Below are 19,154 nucleotides of genomic sequence, written 5' to 3' on the forward strand. Positions count from 1 at the left end.
GCATGCTCTATTCGCATTCTAACTGCTATTGATGTGCCAGCTCTGAGGAGGACCTGTCTGATATCTTCAGTGGCACCACACACCAAGATAGAAAAGAGCTTAGTGGCCTCTGAATCTTTTTAAGGACTCATATTCAAGACAGTTTGCAATGAAGGGTTTTCCCCAAAGCATAGGCAATACTATGCATTATTTGAAGTCACAAAGCAATCTGATTGTTCAGATTCCAATAAATGTAACTCAACAGTTCAGCTTCCTGCAATTATTATCATGAGGTTAACCTGCAGAAAATGTACATAGCTGCACTGGTTTAAAAACATAGCAAGCTTTTTACCCCCAAACTTTCCTCCAAATGCAATCAATTGATTTTATAGCTGTGACTCAAGACACATCTGAAAGAGTGAAATGTAAAGTAGAGTACTACCCAAGATATCAAACTATATGTTCAGGCTGAGATCACTGGGGGCTGGCTCCTAGAGGAGACACATGGCTCAAGATGGTGCCAAGAAGAAAGTGGGGACAGATGGTAGGGAACTGGGCAGCAGCTGTGAACTGGCAGCATCAACCGAGAGCAATCCTGCTGAAAGCTGAGAGAAGAGTGGAGTAACACCAGCCTCATCCTCCTGCTACCTAGTGTGGACACTGTTCACAGGGGAGCTGGTGGAGGGGTGATCGGGAGCCCTCACATCACATACTTCTTGCAGCGCAGACAAACATGTGAGATCCAGGAGTTCTGGGCTGATACCCCAGGGGAATTTTACACGCTAGATACTTGTTACTTCACACAACATAGCTGTGAGGAGAGCCCTCATTAATCACAGCTGAGGCCCCAAGTTTCAAAACAGACTTTTTGAGGGTCTGCACAACTACCCACCCCGATGCCTACTGATCTTTTGTGGAATCTCAAGAAATCTGAGGATTTGGCTGCACAGAACTGTCACAGTCAGGGCCAGGACAGCAAAGGACAGTGGCAAACACCAAAGTCTTGAAAAACTGTGCCATGCATTGGGGCTGGTTTCTAGGGGAGTGCAGAACGCTGACTGTCAATCTCTACTAGTATTTTACTGTGATATAGCAATAAGGTGCATTGGGGACAGGGTGCAATGGGCACTTCATATATGTGTGCAATTAATCAGTCTCTCTTACTGTTTCCCTTAATCTTTAATTATGTCAAGGCACTATAAATCTATGAAGGAAAAAATGGGAAGTAACTGAAATCAATGAAAAAGTCTTATGAACATGCAAAGTTATTAGAGAAATACAAGGATTTTAATTAAAGATGCTGGCTCCAAGCAAAAATGCTGGGTTACCCTGATTGATCTAAGCTGCTGGTTCAGCTCTTTCTGTCTCCCCCACCAGGCTCCCACTTGCCTTTTGCTGCTCTAATTGGGTACTTACTGCATCGGCACCTTCTTTTTCTCAGCAACATCAGCTGCACAAAGACTGTATAAATACAATTATGCTCAGGCCAAACTCCTCTACACGTACACAGTCATGGAGCATTTCACATTTGCTGAATGTTTATGTTTCAGGTCTGATTTAAAGGCTATTTGCCCATTTTGCATTCCCTTATTTGGGCCTATACTTTAATTTAGATTTTTCTCTTTTGTTTCAGTTACATTCCTCTAGGATGAAGTACATAATCTGTGAGTTTAATAATGTATTCAATTTTTAAAAGTTTCAGTTTCTTTTCATACTAAAAGTAAAAAAAAAGAACCCAAAACTCTTTACAGACATCAACAGCAAAAACAGTAACAACCTAACCATAGATTTTCAAATTTGATTAGTAACTTCCAAAAGCGTTTGTTCTTTTGCTTTTTTAAATCTGTTTACATTCTATTTAGTAGGTGCCCAGTACTCTTTGAAAAATAGATTTGTCTTTAAAGTATTCCCACATTAGCCTTTCCTGACACTGAAACAAAGAATACCATCTAGCTTTTAAATGTTCAAAATTAATATTTACTTATACTTTAATTATAAAAGAAAAATTGATTTTTAACTTCAGAAAACAGTACCCTGAAATTACATTGTCTCTACCTCCTAACAGAACAACTTATTTAAATTTCCTATTAATTGTCTTCTTAAATACATAAATTTTCTTGTCACATTTAGAGAAACATTAGGACAGAGTTAGATGCAGGTGGTGTTTGATAGAGTTAGAAATACAGAGAGACACTGCTGAAAGGCAACATAAGAAGCAGCTAGGTAGATGATACACATGCAAAAAATAAAGGGATTTTGATTTTTTCCATATGTAATTTGAAATGAAAGACACAGATTAAGATCTTTAGTTTTTATCCTTTTCCAGGAAAATAATTTAAATCTTATATTGGGAGGGTAGGTCATTAGAATTTTTTGCTTCGGTGACTACATAAAAAAAAAAAAAAAAAAAAGAAATTAAAATGCAGACATGCCTCTGAGTTGTTTCTAGGAACAAAATAGTTTGACGCTGGGATGTAGTGCTGCTGAATTGTTTTTCTACACACTTTGGAAAGATGTGCATCCCCAAGGTGACTAGGTTAAGGTATACACTCTGTGATACCATTTGTCCTATCTCCACCTTAGATATAAAAATAACATTTATGAACTTGAAAGCCAAGCATGTTTTTTAAAGTCAGAAATGAAGGCAGCAAAAGAATAGCCCCACTTGTATTTTTATGTTTTGAGTCTATACTCATATTCTTTGCTTGAAACATCTGCAGCAGAATAACTCATTTTGAGAAGTGCAATGAAGAAATGGCCACTGCCAGCCTAATATTCAGTCTTTTCCTCAAATCCTGATGTTTGACCAAGGTGCAGTGAGGTCAGGAAGGCAAAGAGGAAGTATATGATATAAAATTAACTCCTGTCCCTGACAACCAGAGGCTGCAGTGTGCTTGAAGGTAAAAGGTTGTAGAGTAGCTATTTCAAATTAGAAATGTGTGATCTGTGTATCTCCCTGGAACTTAGATGGCATATGTCTCTCCATAGTTTATTATTTTAAATCCACAGTTGTGCCTTTGGCCTGTCCCCAGTGTTTGGATTTGAGAGGGCAGTCACCGTGAAGAGAGAGATAGCTGTCAATCCTGGAGCAAACCTACCGTGCAGCTCTGCTAAGCTTCTGACTTCACAACACTTCAGATAAGTTTTGCTCTCTCTGGTGTTACTACATTAATCCAACAAATCAGCTCACTTATCTGAGAGCAGTGCTTTGTAGAGGTTGAGACCATGGGAGCTGATCCTGCCACATGGACTTCTGGAGCCACACAGAGTCCAGCTGGACTTTCTGACTTTACGTAAGGCTGAAGTCTCTGCTTGCTGGAGCTGAGGCTTGAACTAGGATCATATCATTTCTTACATAATATAACTACCAAGGTTTTACAGTGTTCTTGGATAAGATAACCACATAAGGCCTGAATAAGTCTATTCAAGTTTGGATGAATTACCCCAGGTTCTTACAAAGTTACTAGTTTTAACAAACAGGCCTCTCATTAGGACAGAGGAAGAACAAGCATTAATTGTTTCTAACCTAACCATGATATAAAATAATTCGGTCAGCTAGGGTTTAAGTCCCTTTCCATGATCTACTTCAGCACATAACCTTATTGTAAGGAGGCTTTCTAAGCACTGACTCCTTTGGGGCTTTCTTCAAGACTGCCAGCAAAGAAGAGAGATGTACTAGCTCACTTCAGATACAGAAGAATCTGCTTAACATCACTGTACTTGGTTCATTATACAGTTATTCCTACAACCTGTCCTAAAGCCCTTTTAATCATACCAACAGATAAAGCTCAATATGAAACAGTAATATAAGAACATGTTAACTTTAGCAGAGCTGTAACTGTCATCAGCATTGGTGTAAACATCAGCTGATACTCCTGACCAAAAAGCAGTGCCTGGTGCAGTGCAGAGTCTCTGCAGGTGTGCAGCTCCATCGCCTGTGCCCCTTGCTTCGCCACCGACAGGAGGTTGCCTTCGATCTCCTGCTTGGGCTCAGCCATAAAATGTTCATGTCAGCCTGTCTGCCATTTCTAACGTCCTCTTATCTCTTGCTCCAAGTAGTCAAAAAAAAAAAAAAAAAAGGCATTGTTGCACTGTTCGTAATATTCCCAACCATAAAGACAGATGACATTGGGCTATCATCAGCTGAGAGAGTTAGTTGGTGTGCTCAGTTGATAGTGGTTAATTTATCACAATCCCTTCCTCCTATCTACAACTCAGCCAAGGAAACAAGCACAGGTTAGAGCAGTGCCCTCTGGGGGAGATATCAGCAACCAGTTCATTGCCCAGGAAGAGTGACTCCAGTAAATGCAACCAACTTCTACCCTCCTAAATTTCAAAGAAAAGAAATGTAGAGGATAGCTCTATTCCCGTAAGGGGGTAAAAAGAAAAAAACTTGTAGGAAAAGACAGCTCTCAATTTTCTCCTCTTTTATATTTGCTAATATTGTGATGGCACTTCTAGCTCTTTAGTGCCTACATGAAGGAGCTGAGAGCACACACAGAAGAAACTCTCTCAATATAGTCCCTTTTTTATTCATATTAATGCTCTCTAAATTCAAGAGGACAGACAGACTGTGAAAAACACTTCACTTACTAATTCCTTCACAAAAAATATTATTCTTTCTTCCAGTACAACTCAAATACATTCTGAAGTTATTACAAAGAGAACAATTCTGCAGGATAATATTCACAGGCTCCCACTGAAATTAAAAGAGTATTTTGGCATTAGGAACTTTGCAGCATCAGGCCATCATTAAAGATCTCCAAATATACCTTGTAGTTTTTTCTATTCCTGCAGTATTAATTTCAGTGTATTCCAAAATAACCATCAATATTTTCAGAAGCCATGCTCCATGTTGCTGCCAAGAACTGAAAATTCAAGTTATCTTAAGCATTTTTAGAAAGCAGCAGGGAGGAAAGAAAAACATAAATTCACATGGGCAGAAAAAAAGCAGATCATCTCTTGGTAAAAACATACAGAAAAAAATTCAAGCATTTTAGAATTATACTAAAACCGGAATTTGTAGTATCCCTTCACAGTTAAAAAGAAATAGTACCCCTGTTCCATAATTCTTTAGTCCACTGTTTCTCCGAGTCTCGCATACTTACAGGTCTGGCAGTGATTCTCTGTGGGTCCCCAGCATCGGCCTGTGCAGGATTTGTGGCATCGACCACCTGCAGCACAGACAGAAAGAGAGAGACATTAGAAATGTGGCTTCCTTCCATTTCTTCAACATCCAGCTGCTTCTGAAGAGGAGGGTCCATCTTGTCTTTGGAGGGCTTTTATGCTTTACCAAGGTTGAAACACACTGCCTGTAAAAAAGGCCCAGATAAATAGCCAGAATTGGCGCCAAACATATATGAAATATGACTACTTATCCAAGTGCTTTATATCCTAAATATCTCTCTGCTATGTATAATGATTGGGACAATTTAAAACAAAAAAAGACTAACAAGTCTGGAGGACTGATCGGCAATTTCATCACCCAGTGCTACTCCTATTGCTCCCTACATCTTCTCCACAGGAGAAGAGATGGCTGTGCTAGAGAGGATACGTGTCTTTCTATCTCATGTCCAATTTCATCTGAACAGTGGGGTGACACAGTCAATGACTTGGATTAAAAGCCATCCCTCTCCCCCAAAAGCTTGCATAGTCTTCATGTCCAATGGCATGCTGAAGGAAATGTGCCCTGTGCAACCACTTAACCCCAGCAACAGTTAAGCTCACAGGACCTTTCCTTTTCTGGTTGCTGGCTCTCAAGTTGCCTGGGGTTGTGCTTCTGAAGGAACCTCATGTTCCTTCAAAACCTAGAGGTGATGTTCTACATTATTCCACATGCTGTCAGGTTTAGTCCCTTGAGAAAAGGAACTGCAGGTGCTTTCATTGTAAAATACAGATGGAAGAGGAAGAGTTAGCAATGGTAGCTTTTATAAACTACCTAGTAATTGGTGACTGAAACGCCCTTGGACTGAATAGGGAGTTGAGTTCACGTCTTCCGTTTCATGGCTAAATGCTGACCACTGTGTGAGGAAACAGAAAACAGGCAGAGGAACTGGCACATTCTCCTCTGGATGCATTTTACATTATTCGAGAAAACACTCGGACAGTCCCACACCAGTCCTGGGTACAGCTCCCATCCTGACGTGGCCAGAGCCGTCACCCTCCTGCTCAGTGCTTCTCCCTCCTGAATGCCGAATGCTCCCAGAGCACAGCTGGAGATCCTGCCCTACTGCACCCTGAGCCCCTGCCAAAACCCAGGTGTGGCAGTGCCTGAGGTGTAGGCAGCCAAGTCCTTTAGACCCAGCCAGACCTGAAGGGATGAACTGAGAAACCCGACGTAAACATTGTGCACAGTACTTATTGCTGCTCTTTTGACCACAGGAACCTAACCTCGTCTTTGATTAAACTTTTATCCATCACTGAATACTGCTGAGATTCTATTAAGAAAATCTCCCCTTTGAACCTGATCCAGAAGTCTACCTTTCAATCCTGTATTAACAGCAGCTGCTGATAACACTGCTCCATTACACTAAACCAAATACTTCCCACACACCCTGATGGGAGATGGCGTTGGAGAAAATGCAAAATGTCTCTCGGCTAAGGTTGGCTCGCCCCAAGAGAAAACACCGCTCCTCTGCTAGTGGTGTGCTTATACGTATGAGACACTGTACAGCTGAGCAAACCCACTGTAGCAGTCTTGTAAAGTTGGACTTTCTGCCACTACTTCTTCAAAGCTAGCGTTCTTCCCTCAGCGCTCGCACCGCATTCATGGTGTTATTGATGGTGCTGTATGGTAATTACCACACTGGATGCCAACTACCTTGTTAAAACCACCAGCTCCTTGTTGCATTCATGTTCATTTAAAGCAATTGTACTTGGTTAGCGTTGTTGCTGACATCACCAGCACATCATTTGCTGTCACATTCTGCCATCTGTTTATTTAGATCACAAATGTACTATAACTACATAATGCAAACTCATTCTGACTGACAGGGAGGGGACTCCATCTGGCATGAATAATGCAACTTTAATCAGTAATAATGATTATTATGATTATTAAGAGACTACTGGAACCCTGTGCAGAAAGCAAATACATCCATATTGATTTACAAGAATAGAAGTTTGAAAAGAAGGTGAGGTAAACAACAAATTAAAGGAAGAAATTTAACAGAGAGGGCTCAATAAGATATAGTTGGTTTGTTGATTTTGGTGCTCAGTCAGCTGAATAAAAAAGATCCCCAGGAAGTGGGTTTTATAAACTGGTGATCCCTGGCCAACAGAGGAAGTGGGAAGGAGAAAGGGTATGGCCCTGGATGCACATTCAGACAACCTTTCCACCACTTGCTTTGCTTGGTCCTCACCTGAGCCAGAGCATCCTTGCTTGGGGCAGCTCGGGAGGAACAACAACCATGGCCAACAGAGCCTCCTCTTGCAAGACTCTATTCTATGCCCAATCCTTCCTTGTGGTCAAATCTCATGCCTGTCTAGCTTAAGGGGTCTGGAGCTTAGGGAGGAAGCCAGAAGCCTTGGAGCTAGATGCAGTATAAAGCACCGCACGGATCACTTGTAACCACATATTCCCGAGGCAGAATAAGGCAACAGTTCAGCTGCTTCTTCCCCTTCCTGTCCCTGGATTCTAGCCCCTTCCAAAATATAATGTATGCACTGGGGCCTCCACTGCAATATGGGCAGTGAGATAACAGAAGAAGCTTCAGACATCCTCCAAGAGATCTCTAACTAGAGAGTCTGCCCACTCTTCTGCAAAAGCTAGACTTCAAACAGAAATCTTCATATTTGAAACTCCTAGGTGCTGAGCTGATCCTCGGTACACAACCAAAAATGTATTCAGCCACCTTTACTTCTCCTGGAAATAAAAGCAATCCAGCTTCTTCAAAAATCATTTTAAAAAATTTTTAAACTTGTATGCCTGCTTCCTTGTACATGACTTTGGCGGTGTCAGATGATCATTTGCATTTAAATAGAGATATTTAACAACAAAGCAAGAAAAGGCTGCCGGTTTCCTTTTTTCTCATTGGGAACTCAGAGTGTCTGTTTTATTGTTTTCACTTTTCTCAGCTGCACAAACACAACAAGGAGCAGAACTTGTAGGCAGCACACCTCTGAATTGTACTGTTACATGTCCTTTTGAAGGTCAAATATACTGAGAACTAAAAACAAAACAAAACAAAACCAAACCCTCCCTCCAAATAGTGTGTCTATATTGGTTTGTTTGTATAAAAAGAAAAATAACTTTCTTTGCTTTCAGTATGAACTGGTCCGGATTCTGCTGTCACATAACTCAGTTTTCCCCCACTGTAATAAGGACAGATCGCTACCCATTAAAGATCAGCTCTGTAAATCTAACACAAGTATAGTGCCATGGAAGTCAACATAAGTAGTAAGTGCATAAGGAGCATTCATGTGAGGAACAGGTCTCATGATTAGATTTGTATGTCAGGCTTAAACGATAATAAATCTATTGGTCCTAAGACTGACAAGGTCCCTGAAATAATTATACTGCTTCTCACAGATCTTTCTGTATATATTTCTTAGGATTTTTAGATTGTAGTGAGCCAAAAGAGTTGAGAAAAAATTATCAAACAATTTGTGGCATAAAATAAATTACTCCTGTTATTCCTCGTGTCTCTAAAATATGCTAAACCCCTCCAACATACAGCAGTAAGGGCTAAAAGAAATAACTAATGAAGAAATGGCAAACCATGAAACTGTAGGCACGTTCTTCCTTCTGTTTTGAAGCAGCAGAGAGTGGAGGTAGAACTCCCTCCTATGATTTCCTCCCCTGGTCCTTGGCATCAAAAGACACTGAGTGTCCTAAAGTCCCGGTGGCAATAGGTGGGACCTAGGAACACTCAGCGGCAGTAAAACAGCCCATTTGTAACAACTCATCACATACATTCTTATTACAATCAAAGAGTAATTAAAGAATTAGATGGAATTTGACAAAAAAAAAAAAAATTCTGCAGGTCTTTACCTTGTAAGCACTACCTCGCCCATTCAATTAATTCTTGCATATTAGTGAAGACACATAAGAAAAACCATTTTTCTTTTCTAAGTGAGATAAGGAAAGGAAGAACCTGGAAAAGTCTCCTGCCCCATTACAGCTGTGATGCTAGAGTATGTTTCTGCTTATGAAGAGTGGCCTTGTTTTGCACACCCACTGACATTTTGTTCATTAGATTGCAGAGGAAGAAGGAAGGAGTTAAAAGGAGGCTTATCTAATTTTTACAGGGTTTGTTAGGAAATCTAAGTTTAGAAAGGACAGATTCCCACTGGAACATGAGAATTAATTTTGCTTTGGCAAATTCTACGCAGAAAACCAATGGCTCATCTCCTGAGCTTGACTTCCCTTGGCCAGTACTACCACAGCAGATCTTCACTGTGGACTCTGGTGCAGCACATCATTGTTTTAATTTCCAGGATAGAGTTTTATTTGCAGGAGATGTTTCTGCTCTCCCAGCCAGGGAAAGTCACCAGCAGAAAACATTTGCTGACTTGCTTGGGAAAGCCCAAGGTTACTTCATCCTTGTGCTTTCCTGAAAATTGAGAAGGGCTTTCCTTAGGCTCCACACTGACATGATTATTTCAGGAACAGTAATACCACCAAGGATTAAGTTACTGACAAGACAAGAAAAATGAAGTCCTCCTCTTAGCTCTAAGCTCAGTGTAGTACACAGAAGAAACACTGCTTCTTCCCCATCAGTTCTGCCAGCTGCCTCGAGCAGACCTCTCTCAGTAGGAGAAGGAAAGCAGAAATAAGAGAAGCAATGGTCTCGCTCTGCACAAAGCTTGCGTTTACAGATGGTTTCTATCAGGTTAATAAATCATTACCAAATGTTAGCATATCTGCAACATACTGATACTGAAGTGTGAATAAACGCAGCCAAAATAATGTGGCTTTGATGGTTACAAGCCATGGTTATAAGCAGCCTTTTTACTTATCTAACAATCTAAAATAATTAACTATCAAAACACCTATAAACCGTTTATTAAATTCTGTAAGCTATTTATAAACTCATCCTTCACCTAAAAATTCATTCCTGCAAAAATGTTAGAGATGCCATACAGATATTTTTAGACATAACTAGCCCTAAGGCCCAAGAAGTTCCAGGTATACTCTGTGGTAAGAGCCTCAGTCTCTTCTTTCCATTGCTTAGATGGAACAGGACGTTTAAATACGCTTGCATGCTGTTTTTCTAGGCAGCTAAAGCTCCTTAGTTTTATGTATGAAGAGATAAAAAAATCAAAATATAATTCAAACACTACAGCACGGTATTAACAAGAATTAAAGATACTATTGTTGTGATGGATTGTTCCGCCTTTATCAGGCTGTAATGCTTTCTGTGTCCTTGTCTGACTATTCCTATTGTCACACATTCATTCATTCACACTTCTTTGTTAAGTAAAAATCATTTTGCATTTTCTACCAGCCCTGTGCTAGCCTTCAGATATCTTCTACTGATTTGAAAGTTAATTACCTAACAGAGACTCACACTTTTCAGGATTTCCTTTTTTTATGGCAGGAGAAACACATGTCGCAAGAGAGTAAAACAAGAAAGCGTCTTACAGAAATAGCTAGTGCTTGTTTCCTCTCTGTAGAAGCATTATGGGATACAGAAATCTATGGGTCAATTCCTCTACTGCTATCAAACTATGTTGCTTTCACTGATGTCAGATGAGTTCTCCTCAGGATGTATCACCAAATAGTTTTCCAACATGGGATTATTCCCATAAAATTCAAGCTTTTCTTTAACAAGCTGTACCTGCACTGATATTGTTACTTTTATTGTGGTAAATGGCAATACTTTAACTGACCTTTCTGTACGGTATCTGTACGGTCGCTTCTGCTGCGAAGCCTCCATGCACAAATATTAACAGGATCTCTTTACAGTGAAAAATCACATAGTGTTCATCAATGATGAAGACTTACAGTGAGGAAAAGCACAGCCCCTTTTCTGGATGCTACCACCATCCATAAGTCAAAGCCTCCCAGCGCTCACCCCCTCACTGCCAGGTGTGTGCATCAGCCTAGGGGAACCACCGGGGCTCAATAACAGTGGAAGCAAACCCCCGCTAACGATCGCTTCCCATAGGGACTTCCAGCTCTGCCATTCAACACCTCTATCCTCCCCTCATCTTTCTCAGTAGATAAGAAGAGACACAGACTGAAAAGAAACTGGCATAGGAAATAGGTCTGGGAAGTGAAAACAATCCAAGAGATACGCCTTGAAAGACAGACACAGGGAGAGATACGGGGACAGTGCGAGGGAGAGCCGAGAGAGGGAATAGAGATAAAACTGAACTAGCACCGAAGAAAACAAAAAAATGAATACCAACGGGGGATGCATTTTCTTGAGTAATGTGGGATGGAGACAACCCTTGTGTGCACACAGGGATCTGTTGAGAACTGCAGAATTAAAGAGAATTGCTAGATATGCTGGTGGCAGACAGTTTTGATTTTAAGAGAGACTGGCCACCAGAGGTAAAGGAATAAATGGAAAGTCAAGAAGATCATGTCAGCAGCACCAAACGGGCTCAGTCCGGTGGATTCATATCTATCGCTGACATCTCTGAGCTGATAGGAAGTTCACTGTAATGTTACTTCAGCTGCTACAGAAAAATGTCTTCAGGCCACAGTAACAACTACAGAAAGGGACCTGAAGAGGGTAATAAAGACACTGGTTATTTTTCTCTGCCTGGAACAGACAGCACTGCTAAGGCTGTATGACTCGATGCATTAATTGAGGGTTTAGTCATCCACACAACATAAAAACCTTTAGATATGACATAGTTTAAAACTTTACACTGATTAAGCAATTAGGAGCTATTAATTATCACTGCTTATAGCTGTTAGCACAGAGCAATGTAAGTGAATACCCCCCATGGTGGTGGAGAATTAGTTCCAATCAGCATCAAATGCCTTTCTGAACACATACACACACAAGGATCCTGAGCAAATGGGAAGACACAGCTGCAAGTCTAAAAGAATAGGTCAAGTCATACCTGCTGCTTGGCAGGCTCATCAAGAACAACAAGCCCTCAGGAGTCCTTCCTTGTAACCATTATTGTTAAAAAAATATATTCCCCTCCAGTAAGCCACAGATGACTGCCTATCTTCACACACTTGCAGCAGGACCTCCGTTCCTGAACAGCAGAGCAGCTTGCTCCCTGTCTAAGAGGGGTCAAAATGAAACACCCTCCCTCATACGGACCATCCTCAAAGCACACAGATCGCAACCTACCCAGGCCCCTTCAAAACACAGGCGTAGCTCTTATTTTCCCTTTCCTCTGCGCTGAAGGAGATGGTGATGTTCCACCATCTGTAGACATTAACACTCAATTAGGATGTGGGGTTATACATCCCTCTTTCCCCTTTGCTTACTGTGATGAAGGCTCTCGCCTCCCAGGACAGCAACCCAAGAAACAGTCTGCAGGCTGGTCTTTGGATGGGGAGAGCACAGAGCAGGCAGCCATCCCTGCCGATCGATGGCAGCTCTCCCAGCAACACGTGGGCTCACTGGCCCTGAAGGGAGAGAGCTGGACACAGCACGCAACCACTCTTGGGCTTTAGCCCCACAGCTCAGTGGTTATGATCACTGGAGAAGGGGTACATCTACATATCAATCCATGCCCCTAGGAGTATTTCTGTGTCTTACCTGATGACTACTTAATACTCAGAATTTCAACAGAAGGAATACAAAACTCAGATCAATCTGGGCAGTTTCTACCGGGAGGTGGGAGATAGGAGGTACAGATTTGAATGCATTCAGGCAAGGTAGGAAACTAAACCCTGCTCCCCTACATCCTGGGGAACTCCTAAGCTGCTAAGGTATTTCATAAAAGAGGAGAGAAGTCCTTCTTACTAAAGAAATTTGAGCATGAGCAGAAGACAGGTCTGTGAGGGGAAGGCAACCGGCAAGTCAGCACTGCAGATTCCCAGCAGACAGAGACCATAAAATTCCAACATCTTCTATGACTTTATATTAATTTCAGCATTTCCCCCAGTTTGCTCCTGGCAGGTACTATTTTAATAGGCTCCCTCCTCTGCACAGGGGTGTCCAAAAGCGCATGCATTTCATCTCTAAGAAGCAGCCATTATGATGCCTAACCCTGCAAACCACTCACCCTTCCTTGCCCTCAGGAACTGCCCATTAGCTCTCAGCCCAGGTGCTTTTTATTCTGGCTCACAGCAACAGGTGCTTCTGTTTGTGGTGTAACAACACATGAAATTAAAAAACACAAGCAAGCCAAGCAGCAGCAACTTTACTGAGCTCAGCAATTAGACCTGTCCTTTGGTGCAGCAGCAGACTTATTGCCCAATGCATAATCTTGGCTGGGGACTGAAGGATGCAGATACGAGTTTCTTTTTTGGACACTGTTAGAGGTGATTTTTCAAAGGAGGTTCTCAACAGACTCAAAGACACACTGAAAAGTAAGTGCCAAATCTAGGGGTGTTCTTGTGCTTGTTTAGTATCAATTCCTCCACCCCTCAAACAGATCAAGTCAGTCAACACCACATAAGTCAAAATAATGTCCTGTAATAATGTTCCTGTAATGCTGCCAAAGGAGTAAAAGTTCGAACAGAGGTGTATATGGTTTTCATTTTTTAAACAAAGCAATAACGCCAAAGAAAGGAAATGAGAAGTCAAAATTGAAGTAGCTTTTAAAATTAATTTTAGTTTTTCTTGATGCCATGTAATATTCCTAGAGTCTGGCTGCACGCAGTTAGGTGTGCTAAAGTTTTAAGTGAATTTTGACTCAACTAGACAGAAATACTAAAAAGGAACTTCCCATTCCCATGAAATCTGGAGTTTGGTTTTAAACAAACTTCGGATAAGTATAATAATATGGTTATTCAAATGTAATTGCTTATTCAAAACCTGTCTCTGGCTATTTGAAACAAAACTTATTATTACAAAATGATACGTAGACAACAGAAGCCCTTTCTCTGTTAGAAAACAATGCTTGGGCATATACTCTGATATTTAGATTCAGCGTTTGCTATACACAAATATTCAATGAAAATAATCGTACAAACAAATTTCAGACTGCAATTTCCTGGATAATCTTCAGCTATCAGTGATCTGCACAGAGGTGATGCTTTGGACATTCTGTGATTACCTTGTAGGTGTAATACAATGAATTCAGTATGAAGTTGTTTTTGTATGTAGCAATTTGTATAAAACTACTTGAAACCCCTGAATTAAGTATGTTATTCTGCAAATATTCCCAATGTTTCCCCTATGCCAGAACACTTCACTGATGGTGGCTTCTATGAGTTTTTGAAAGTAAATTACAAGTTCCTACAAAAGGACCAGAAAGATTTTGAGATGTGACGGCTCCTTTGAACACTAGCCCAAGGAGATATGAATGTGGAGATCCAACACACAAGGACAAAAGTGTGAGGGACCGCAGAAGCATAAGATACAATCTTCTTTTTTGCTTTGATACTTCTGTCATCTTGTCTGTTGCTTAGCAGACAGAAACTTCCCATTCTAGTCACTCAGCTTCATTTGAAGCCACAGCACTGTCCTCCTCTTTCCTGCAAGGAGGTGTGAAGGGATCAGAGAGAAGCCCCCGAAAGAGCTCTGAGTTTGAGCAGATCAGTGGCCAGAGCTCTTTAGCCAGCCTGTCCACAAAAGCAGGACAGGTGACAGTTCTGAGAATTTCTGCCAAAACACGCATGTGTATCAAAATCCTTTACAAAAAATGCAGCTATGATAGCAGTAAAGGCTTGGGGTGGGTTTGTGTTTTATGCAAACAACATCGCAGTCTGTTGGGAGAAGCCCATCCCAACAGTGGCTGGATCGCCCCAACACTGCACCCCCGCCGTCCTCGAGCAAGCCCGCTCCGAGCTGGTGGCTGGGACACGCGTCTTGCAGATCTAACAACAGACAACTCCAGGAGGGTGGGAGGCACACAGCAGCTTCAAGAACCAAGGGGTGCAACTAAGTGGCTGATTTTATAGTCCTTCTTTTCTTCCTCTTTCCCTAAGCAGCTCTACAGAGGCAGCTAGCTAGAGCAGCTGGAGCTTGCCGTGAAAGACCAATTCCACCCACCCAGCCACTCACTACAAATCTGCCAATTACCATTCAATTAGAATATTTTAAATATTCAGACTATTTGGGGTCTATTTCCTACTTTCAGGAGACACTGGTGGTTTTGATAAAGTAAGCTGCTTATAATGGAAAGGGATGCTTTCATTTAAACCTAAAGTCTCTCCCTTGTGCAATAGACTGCTTAAACGCCAATCTGTTTATAAACAGGTGGTACACAGTAATACATTATACACACACAGGTTGCCATTAAAAGATAAGCATTTACCAACAGTTGCCACACGCTACTATGTGGTGCACTACTTAAGTTCTGTAGCTATCGAACTAGTGCCACTTTGTAATATTTTTATACATCAGCATGGTAACCTGTGCCACTTGGTGAGTGACTTTCACCCTGTAGCTGCTGTAAGAAAGAAGGAAAATACTCAGTAAAACAGGTCAGCACTTGGGCAGGGAGGGAGTTGGTTTGGGGACTGGATACTTTTTGTTTATCTTTTTGAAAAATATATTTTTCACTGCAAAGAGATGCCCGTATCAGAGGTTCTTCAGAAACTGTTAATGCTGGCTTTCTCAGTGCCTCCCTTTCTGTGTTCACAACTCCTAAAGATCCCCCACCTTGTAACAGTTCCCTTGCTAGGTCCCTGGATTAGGCTCTGGCAGACTAAGGAGTTCTGTCCCTCACGGCGTTATTTATTTGTATTAGCTAGGTATACTTGTGTTTGTTACTTACTTTTTATTCAGCAAACTCAACTGTTAGAGGCATTGTATTTCCATTAAATGCCACGTCTGCCTGCCTTTCAAATCTGTTTCAAGGGCATTCACCAATTGACAAATCCCTTCTGAAAATGCTGGCTGAAGGTATTTATTAGGAAACTAAACTGATTCCCTTTATTCAAAACACACTGTTCTGGGTTGAGGAAAAACATTACAGGCAACTTCAAGCAGTTCAGCTTGCCATACGAATGCAGAACAACTTCATTGTATCACTGGATTTCATGTATTCCTCCATCTTCAGTTACATATGGTTGGAAAAGACTATTCTTTAAAATAAACGTCTTCTGTTATTATATTTGTCTTTCAATTTCAGGTAAATAAATAAATTGTCCTGGCTAGAGATTCCTTAATGGTAGGAAAAGCAACCTCCACATATGCTAAACAAAAGGCAGTTGTGGGACTTTCTGGCTGTCTATATTCAGCTCTGATATAAATTTTCTTTCCAACTGAGATATCCATGAAACCGTAACTGTTGCTAAAATGCAATGCTGCAAGCCCTTGAAGTGTGTTCCATACGGAAGGAGCTTTCACAAAATGGTTTAGTTATTTGTGGCTTTTTATCGAAAAGAACAGCTTCTCCTCCTGCCTTTGCCATGGTGACACTGGCTGCAGGGAACATATTCTGTATGGAGACCACCTGTCTGTGGAGGCCCCATTCGCTGGTCTCCAAACATACATTTAAAATGTTAATTGAACTTCAAGTAATAACCTCAATGAAAGGTTATAATTTAACAAACACTGCAATAGCAAATGTCTTCAGGGTATACTTTCTAGAATGCCATTTTCTCCGTAGGTAGTTTCCAATTTAGATGTACACCAGAAATGATACACCAGCTATTCTGAAAGTTGGCTTTAAGCATGAATTAGTCACTTCCCTCTTTTCTTTTCGCTAGCATACATAAATATACTGCTGTTACTCTGGCCTTCTGTAGAGCAAAATCCTTGTGCTTTGAAAAAGCACACAGTATCTTTCAGCAGTAACTGGACTAAATGCGGTTATCTCACCTGTGTCTTGGTACTTGAGGGCTGGGGATTTGATTTAGCTGGTTCTGGCTGGGATAGAGTTAATTTTTTCCATAGTAGCTGGTATGAGGCCATGGTTTGGGTTTGTGCTGGAAGCACTGTTGATAAGCAGGGATGTTTCAGTTGTGGCTGAGCAGCGCTTACACACAGCCAAGGCCTTTTCTGCCTCTCAACCCGGCAGCGAGTGGCTGGGGGGGGCACAAGGTTTTTTGGGGGGTTGAGAGAGCCGGGACAGCTGACCCCAACTGACCCCAGGGATCTCCCAGCCCCTGTGGGGTCATGCTCAGCATCTAGAGCTGGGGGAGGGAGGAGGAAGGGGGGACGTTCGGAGCGATGCCGTTTGCCTGCCCAAGTCACGGTTACCCGTGAGGGAGCCCGGCTGCCCTGGGGATGGCTGAGCCCCCGCCTGCCCCTGGGCAGTGGGGAGTGAACCCCTTGCTTTGCTCTGATTGTGTGCGCAGCTTCTGCTTTACCCGTTCAACCGTCTTTATCTCAACCCAGGAGTTTTTTCACCTTGACCCTTTGGATTCTCTTCCCCATCCCACTGAGGGGGAGTGAGGGAGGGGCTGTGGGGGGCTGAGTTGCCGGCTGGGGTTAAACCATGACAACATGTATTCATTATCTACACATAATTGTCTCCCGTTACAGGAACATCCACTGTTCTAAAGGAAAGCTTTCCTTGTACTTATATCTACACTGCATTCAGCTCTCCTAAAACTTTACTAACCAATGGCACTTTTACGCCCGAGGGAAAGGACTGCATCCTCCCTCCCACTCTGATCCACTTCACTCCCCACTTCACCAGTGTGGCTCCCAGTGGTAGCAGGCCTGGTCCTGCACAAGAGTGTTTTGGATGGTCCAGCTAGAAACTGGTGTGCACATGTGTACCATTTTATACAATTTAGTCACAGCATAACTGAGAACTAGTGGAAGGTTGGGACTTTTGGGAGAGATTGTAAGGACCTGAGGACCCCCTATTTTTCGTAACTATCACATACCCACTTCAGAATTAAATACCCAGTGGTTTGACCTGAGTATAAATTGACAGATAAGTCACCAGGTATGAAAGTGATCCTTTTCTAATATTGCAACTACTGGTACAAAAAATGAGTTACTGTGCTCTGTAAAGAATTACAAGGTCACTACTGAACATTAAATCAGTGGGCTGGCTACCTGTCAGGGCTCATTCTGTAGCTGCAACAAATGGCCGCACACAAATTCACCTACATCCCTCGCCAGCAACTGCAAACACAGACTGTTAACACCCAATGGAGAACAGAGCTTATGACTTATATAAAATTCCATGCAAATATCTAGTTATGCTTTTTGTGAAACACACTACAAGAATATGCTGTGGATGCTGAAAAGGATGTACATGTATGCACGTGGTTGATTGTCTCCCATACAAATTTAAGAAAATGTAAGGAGGTTTTGGCCTTAAACTAGTCTGACATAAAGATGCATTTCTACTAAGCTAAGTTTCTACCAAATTGTTCCCATTTCTGCAGTATTTTAAAGAAGTATCTTTTTAGAAACTGTGAACCATGTTACTCCTCTTGCCAGCATGTGGAAAACTTGCAGTTACCAAGGCCTATGAAGTAGCAGGTTAACCTAAACAAAGCAAACTCACAGAGACAGTGTAACAGAAAAAATAAAGAAAGGAAAAAAACAAAAAAAATATTTGGAGCCAGCACTGACTCACATCAACCAAATACATACTATACAGAGACTAGAATGTCAAACTGAGATATAATGCTTCCAAACACATCTGCACCCAGGTAAGCTCAATCACAGCCTGGATTGTCTGCACCAGGAGAACAGAGCTCTGACTTCGTGAGCAACCGTGCAGCTGGCTAGTCCATTTTCTGTTCCTTTAATTAAAATGCAAGGAACTGGCTAAATGGTAAACATTTAATTAGATTTGTCTCTATGTTTCAATATTAATAAAACACATGAAAAATGCATAAAGAGCCAGCTAATTGGGGGCTCTCCAAAAGTAGCTGGAAATGAGCAATTATAATACAATTGGGGTGTGGTTCCCCAGGGATCGTTGCAGGACTGATGCTCTTTAATATTCTAGCCAAAGGTTTAGAAATTATTTTAAAAACCCAGGCAATAAAACATACAGATGACAGGGAGACTGAAATCCCAGCAAATGACAGTGAGGAGCAGCCAGAATTAGAGAGAGCGCCAGGCTGGCGCGTAAGCTGGAGTCACTCACACCAAATGTCTTCTATACAGCCAAACATAAGATTGCATATTTCAGAATAAAGCAAAGCAAATAGGCTACATTTTCTGGAAATC

The 19,154-nt window shown here is 41.6% G+C and overlaps 1 protein-coding gene across 8 annotated transcripts in view; it reads right to left on the reverse strand.

Moving 5' to 3' along the window:
• ERBB4 (erb-b2 receptor tyrosine kinase 4) overlaps nucleotides 1–19,154 on the reverse strand; it is a 640,083-nt gene that overhangs the window by 184,712 nt on the left and 436,217 nt on the right. For all 8 annotated transcript variants that reach the window (XM_042783933.1, XM_042783931.1, XM_042783930.1 and 5 more), the window contains exon 5: nucleotides 5,088–5,153. In XM_042783933.1, the coding sequence (XP_042639867.1) occupies nucleotides 5,088–5,153 (66 nt within the window). The remainder of the gene's footprint in view (nucleotides 1–5,087; nucleotides 5,154–19,154) is intronic.

The sequence above is a fragment of the Tyto alba genome, unplaced genomic scaffold (genome assembly GCF_018691265.1).
Source record: "Tyto alba isolate M040663 unplaced genomic scaffold, T.alba_DEE_v4.0 Super-Scaffold_7, whole genome shotgun sequence".
Lineage (NCBI taxonomy): Eukaryota > Metazoa > Chordata > Aves > Strigiformes > Tytonidae > Tyto > Tyto alba.